The sequence below is a fragment of the Muscardinus avellanarius genome, assembly GCF_963383645.1.
Source record: "Muscardinus avellanarius genome assembly, chromosome: 11".
Taxonomy (NCBI): Eukaryota; Metazoa; Chordata; class Mammalia; order Rodentia; family Gliridae; genus Muscardinus; species Muscardinus avellanarius.
The window spans coordinates 102,817,809-102,825,207 of NC_137797.1; the positions used below are offsets into that span (position 1 = coordinate 102,817,809).

A 7,399-nucleotide genomic window follows, 5' to 3' on the forward strand; every position below is an offset into this window, starting at 1 on the left:
TCACCTCCTTCATGATAAATGTCTTAATGAAATACGATGCCTGGGACTTTTTGCCAAGAGCCCTTTACTCTTCGTTGTGGATTTTAAAGAGCACACGTCCAAGTGTCTTATTATCGTTGGGTATAACTGGAGTCTAGTTACATCTAAGATCATAACTGCCAATTTTTCTACACCTGATTTTTCTATTCAATAAAGTTAGTTCTTATTTCCTTTGGGGTTATGTTAGATTATCATTATGTAAAAACACTATAAACAAAACAAATAAACCTTTTGCCATTTGCATCAGAATTTCTGTGAATGTATTTTGTTTCTTCATTTCCTTCAGATACAAAGCTTCCCTCCGTCCCAGTATCAGTGCAAAAGACTCTACCTTTTGGCAGTAAACACAATGTCTCTCTATTGGCTTATTACACTGCTTTTATTGGGCTATTATATTTTTCTCCCACTAATGTTAACAAAGATTTGGTTATGTAATATTTCAATTACCCGTTGATGGTCAGTGTACATGAGGTCTATGGTCAGTGATGATGAGGTCTATGGAAAGAAGCAAAAGATGATTCCACAGACTAGAGAAATGGCAGATAGAAAGAATAACCATATGGCCAGGTGTGGTGGCGCACGCTTGTAACCCCAGCATTCAGGAGACTGAGACCGGAGGATCGCAGTTCGCGGACAGCCTCAGCTACTTAGTGAGGCCCTCTGCAACTTAGTGAGACCCTGTTTCAAAAATAAAGAATAAAAAAATAGGGCAGGGAGTGTAGCTCGGAGAAAGAATGCCCCTGGGTTCCATCCTCAAACCCACAAGAAATAAAAATAAAAATAAAGTTCTCATGATTCTTTTCACAGCCTGATATACTATTCTTTCCTTGAATATAGTTTAAATATCTTCTTTTAATTATTGGCACATTTTACCTGAATATTTTTTCATCTGATATTAATATTTGTCTGCTAGCAAATGGGGATTGAACACAGAGGCATAAGGGTGGGGATGTTAGTTCAGAATTTGACCTCATCTTACGAATCTCTCATGTGGCAAAGACACACAAAGTTTAATAGCGGGGAACAACATTCACAGCTAACCTGAGGATGTGAAAATACCAAGGTAGGAAAGATGAATGCTGGAAAGCACCCAACACTCCTTTACCACATGTAACACTATCTCTCTATTTCCATACTTTCAACTGATATAATAATATATGTTTGGTACTGGGGATTGAACTTAGGAGTATTCTACCTTCTAGATATACTTCCAGACCTGTATTTTACTTTTTTTTTTTTTTTTTTTTTTTTTTTGGTGGTACTGGGGTTCCTGGAAGCCCTTCTACCTCTGGGCTACACTCCCAGACCTATTTTTACATTTTTATTTAGAAACAGGGTCTCCTAAGCCAGCGCGTGCGGCTGGCTTCGAACCTGCGCGATCCTCCTGTCTCTGCCTCCCAAGCGCGGGGATTACAAGCGTGCGCCACCACGCCCGGCCTTATTTTTTTATTTTTGAAACAGGGGCTCGTGAAGTTGCTGAGAGAGTTCTGTGTGTGTATGTGAGTGTGTGTGTGTGTGGGGTGTGTGTGTGTGTGTGTGTGTGTGTGTGGTACTGGGGATGGAACCCAGAGGCATTCTACCTCTGAGCTACACCCTCTGCCCTATTTTTTACTCTTTAGTTTGTGCAAAGGGCCTCCCTAAGTAGCTGAGGCTGTCCATGAACCACGATCCTCCTGTCTCGGCCTCCCGAATGCTGGGATTACAAGCATGTGCCACCATGCCCAGCTGCAAATGATATTTTGAAAAGATTTTTCAGCCAGGCGTGGTGGCACACACTTGTAATCCCCGCGCTTGGGAGGCGGAGACAGGAGGATCGCGCAGGTTCGAAGCCAGCCGCGCTGGCTTAGGAGACCCTCTTTCCAAACATAAAAAAAAATAGGTCTGGGAGTGTAGCCTGGAGGTAGAAGGGCTTCCAGGAGCCCCAGTACCACCAAAAGAAAGAAAGAAAGAAAGAAAGAAAGAAAGAAAGAAAGAAAGAAAGAAAGAAAGAAAGAAAGAAAGAAAGAAAGAGAGAGAGAGAGAGAGAAAGAAAGAAAGAAAGAAAGAAAGAAAGAAAGAAAGAAAGGAAGAAAGAAAGAAGAAAGAAAGAGAAAGAAAGAGAGAAAGAAAGAAGAGATTTTTCATGTGATAGATTTGGTTATTTCATCTTGAAATACTGCCAATTTTGCCTCTGAGGGCTGCAACGTCCTCACAACATACACAAGTGAATATTTGTAAGACATTTCGTGGAATATAGAATACAGACACTAAAGGTGATTTGATTGTCACATTCATTACTACCAGAATATTATTTTAATTGGTGAGAGCGAAATACATGCTGATCTTTATAAAAGTAACATACGCGTAACTTTAACACAGGTTTTATCTAAAAGAAAAGAGAATGATTATCTCTAAAGACGATTTTTAACACTAAATACCTTAAAACTGGAGATGATTTACACTTACGGGTAAAATTCTAAAAAAAAAACCTCCCCATTCATAAGTGAAGATGCCAGAGACTGCTATAGTAGTTTAAGATTCAAAATGTTCTAGCCATTTTATCAGGCTGCTAATCGCACCAAAAATTATAAAAAAAATCAGAAGGAAGAAGTAAAATAATCACTATCATTGTAGGCAGATGATATAGGTTTCCATCTGGAGAAGACAAGAGAATGACCTTAAAACACAAAGCTCATGTGACAATATTAGCATAAAAATTAAAATTAAAACAGATGGTGGTACATACCTGTAAATTACATAGAAAATACAATGCATTCAAAAGCTTCAAAAGAAGCCGGGCGTGGTGGCGCACGCTTGTCATCCCAGCATATTGGAGGCTGAGACAGGAGGATCGTGGTTCGCAGACAGCCTCAGCTACTTAGTGCAGCCCTTTGCAACTCAGTGAGACCCTGTTTCAAAAACCCAAAAGGCTAAGAAATAGGGGTAGGGATGTAGCTCAATGGTTGAATACCCCTGGGTTCCATCTTCAGTACCACAAAAAAAAAAGCTTCAAAAGACAGAGTAATAAAAATGATAAATATGCTCTAAGAATTTTGTTATGCTAACATTAATATTTAGGTAGAGAAATTTAGTAAGGTAACCTCAGAATTCTGAGAAATTTCTAAAACCTTTTTAAAATTTGGATTATATTTGAAACAGGGTATTTAGTGCACCCAGTTTCCAAGGCTATAAGTTTTTCTTCATTTATCATCTGAAAATTTACACATATATTCTAGATTACAGTATCAGTATTACTATATGTACATAATTACTATAATGTACATACATACATACATATATCTCATACATGATAGGTTAATCATCTGAAAATCTCAAAAAGAATAAAGAGTGATGCAAAAAAAATTATGTTACGATAAAGATATTTTATGTTTAAGTGGTCCCTATTCATAGTCTTATTTCCAGTAGTATTATATATCTTTGTGCATATATTCTGCTAAAGTCTTAACATTCTTAGATTCTGATGAAACAAAATCTATTTAATAAAATACAGTTACATATGACTGAAGGATATTTGGAAGAAGCCAGCCCATAATACAAGAATCTCTAGTGATTTGATTTTCATTTGGAACATGCAAGACCAACACCAAAGTGTCTTAAGGTGGTTCAGCTTCTATGGCTCTGCCCCTCAGCCACCGCAGCACCAAAACAGAGGCCCGTCTCAGCTTACTGTCCCCCAGAATCAGGACACACGGGTGGACTGAAGGGAAAGCTATTTCAGTAGCCCGGAAAAATGAAATAAAAAAATATTTCTCTGGAAACACAGAGTTGAAAACTTGGACGAGAACTGACAGAAAGTAAATGGCGTAGAGCAGGAGGAAGGTGACCACGGTCTGCAAGGCCTTCACGTGGGCCGCGGTGCTGGCGTCTCTGCGTCCTGAGCCACTGCCCTGCATGGTCCTCAGGTGCCTCCACAGGGAGGAGATGAGCAGGAGGAAAGCAGCCAGGGACACGGCGAAGGGGATGCTTGTGAACACAGCACTGATGAGTACAAAAACACTGTAAAATGGTGTAGAGCAGTTACTCAGTCTTGGACTGCAAGTCAAGTTTCCTTTAGACCCATCCATCCAGATGTCAATGTATATATTCATAAGTACAATCTTTAAACACAAGAGGACCAGAGACACCAGCAGTGTCATGAAAACCACTTTTTTAACTCTCCATCGCAGGTAGAGAAAAACAGAGGTGGAGAAATTGGCGATCTTTAGAAAATAAAAGAGGCTGAGGCTTGTTGCCAGCCAGAGGCTGAAGTGATTGGTCACGGTCAGCGGAAAGTTAATGATTCGTATCATTTTTCCAGTCCTTGCTAAATCTGGGTGCAATGCAGAAATCGATAAGTTTAGGAGCGCTGACCAGAACAGACCAATTCTGGAGATGGCCAGAGCAGTGAGGATTTGATCAACAGTTGACATCTTCTTTCTCTTGACCCAGTCCACGCAATTCACCAGAGCAATGAATCCATTTCCTAAAATCCCCATCATGAACTCCACAATTAAAATGATGGCAAATGTGATGTGTATAACACCAACCATTGTCACTAAGAGAATGCCCCAACTTCAAATGCACTGATGGAGACTTCTTACTATATTACTTTAAAATGCTATACAGACCTCACTCTTGAATATTCATCACATACTCACATTTAAGAAGTCACAAACAGGCGAGCATCAAGGCTTGCCAACACCTGGGATCAGAGTTTCTTCACAAAAATCTCGCGTTTCAAAACAGCTCCCCTGAGCATCCTCCAGACCCTGTGCCGACACACAGCCGCCTGCAGGCTTGTGCAGCGGATGCTAAAGGCAACCTGAAACCGTGTATGCTAAGATGCAAATAAGCAAATATCCATCCACACTGCTTTTTCTAAATCTGCATACTTTCATCTGACTACCTGAGTGCTGCAAAGCAACATTAGAAAACAGGTAGCTTTATAGAAGTCAGCAACCATCGGACAAGATATGAAACTTCCTAAGCACTGTCCTTTAAACAAGTAAGGTTTGCCCGGCATGGTGGCGCAGCTTGTAATCCCCGCACTTGGGAGGCGGAGACAGAGGGATCGCGCAGGTTCGAAGCCAGCCGCGCTGGCTTAAGAGATCCTGTTTCCAAATTTTTTTAAAAAAAGCATAAAATAGGTCTGGGAGTGTAGCCCAGATGTAGAAGGGTTTCCAGAAACCCCAGTACCACAAAAAAAAAAAAAAGGTCGGGTTTTACTCTGAACAGAGCCCTGGACACACAGCACACATGGTACAAATGTTTATGATCTGTCAGAGTTATCTAATGATATTGTGGAGATCATTATTCCTTTAATGTGGAGCCTAAAAATAACCTTCTTTATCATTTTACTTTCTATGAGGTCATGCACACACAATTCACACATAAACACATGCATACATGAATCCAAATCCCTTCATTTTCTACTTCAATAATTCAGGATATTTATTAATTCAACCTCTTTATGTATAGAGCGGATGTCTAGTAATATGAAAATTGCTAATAATTATTTTATTTTGCGAGTCTGGGGATGGAACCCAGGGGTATTCGACCTCCAAACTATACCTCCTGCCCTATTTTTTATTTTTTATTTTGAAACAGGGTCTCACTAAGTTATGGAGTGCCTCACTAAGTAGCTGAGGCTGTCCCCGAATCACAATTCTCCGGTCTCAGCCTCCCAAATGCTAGGAGTACAAGCATGTGCCACCATGCCCGGCCTAATCATTATTTTAAAATGCCATCAATTATAATTGATGCACTATTAATTCAAATAGTAAGTTGCGATTGTTTCATAATATACATACTTATTTATATAATTCCATTAACTTTGTAATATGCTTAAATCTACTGAAACCAAACATATCTTGTAAAATGCACAAACTTACGACCTAGGGACAGTTAGAATTTTTAATCCAAGAATTTCTAGTGATTTCATTTTCATTTGGAATATACAAAGTGAATACCGAAATGTCTTAGGGTCACCGTGGTCCCGCATCTCTGGACCTGCCCCTCAGCCACCACAACACTGAAACAGACGCCCGTCTCAGCTTACTGTCCCCCAGAATCAGGACACAGGAGTGGAGCGAAGGAAAAACTAGTTCAGTCGTGGAGAAAAATATGAAAATCAGATATTTGTCCAGAAGCACAGAGTTCCAAAGTTTTGAGAGAAACGACAGAAAGAAGATGGCGTAGAGCAGGAGGAAGGCGACCATGGCCTGCAAGGCCTTCACGTGGGCCGCGGTGCTGGCGTCTCTGCGTCCTGGGGCGCTGCCCTGCATGGCCCTCAGGTGCTTCCACAGGGAGAAGATGAGCAGGAGGAAAGCGGTCAGGGACACGGTGAAGGGGACGAGGACAAAGACAGTGTTCAGGCCTAAAAGAAGTATGCCAAATTCTTCAGAGATGCTCACCCAGGAAGTGAAAGACAGGTTTCCTTTCAAACTATCAATACAGACATCAATATATATCCTCGTAAGTATAATATTTAAACACAAGGGAATCAGAGACAGCAGCAGGATCACTGAAATCACCTTGGTAACTCTCCATCTCAAGTAGAGAAAGACAGAGTTGGAGAAATTGGCAATCTTGAGAAAATAAAAGATGATGAGGCTTGTTGCCAGCCAGATGCTGAAGTGGTTGGCCATGATCAGGGGGGTGCTCAGAATTCTCAACAATTCCCACATCCTTGTCAAATTTGGGTGCGGAGCATATACCAGTATATTTGTGAATACTGAGCAGAACACGCCGATCCTGGAGACGGCCAGAGCGGCAAGGAGTCGATCCGCCGGAGAGAGCTTCCTTCCCCTGACCCAATCCACGCAGTTCACCACAGCGATGAACCCGTTCCCTAAAATCCCCATTATTAATTCCATACAAGAAAAGATTATACATAGGATGTATACAGCATCCATTGTCTTTAAGAAGGTATCCCAACCTCAAATATGCTGCCAGAGATGTCTTATTCACACTGCTTAAAAGTGCTGTGTATACATCACTCTTTAATACGCATCACAAAGTCACATTTAAGGAATTTCGTATACAATACAAGCAGGAGAGCGTCGAGGTTTGTCAATAACAAGGTTCACGGTTTCTTCATGAAAATCGTTTCCAATCAGCCCCGCCGAGCTTCCTCCAAGCCCTGTGCCCACACAAGGGCACCTCACACAAGGCCACCGGCAGGTGTCTGTGTCTGAAGCTGAAGGTGGCCCGAGGCCCCAGGTGCTAGCATGCAAATAGACACACATCCTTTCCCACTGTTTTGCCTACATCTACAGACTTTCATCTGGCTACCTGAGCACTGCCAGCAACATTAGAAACTTTTTAGGGATGTAAGATACAAAACAAACCTAACAGAGTATGAAACTTCCTAAGCACTGGG

At 41.2% G+C, this 7,399-nt stretch overlaps 1 protein-coding gene across 1 annotated transcript; it reads right to left on the minus strand.

Annotated features, from left to right (window-relative positions):
- Positions 1-3,632: 3,632 nt before the first annotated feature.
- LOC308269668 (taste receptor type 2 member 125-like) lies at positions 3,633-6,881 on the minus strand (the record flags this gene model as incomplete). The annotated part of the gene is made up of 2 exons (XM_080705032.1): positions 3,633-4,501; positions 6,077-6,881. The coding sequence occupies 2 exons, from the start codon at positions 6,879-6,881 to the stop codon at positions 3,633-3,635; spliced, it is 1,674 nt and encodes a 557-aa protein (XP_080561158.1).
- Positions 6,882-7,399: the final 518 nt, after the last annotated feature.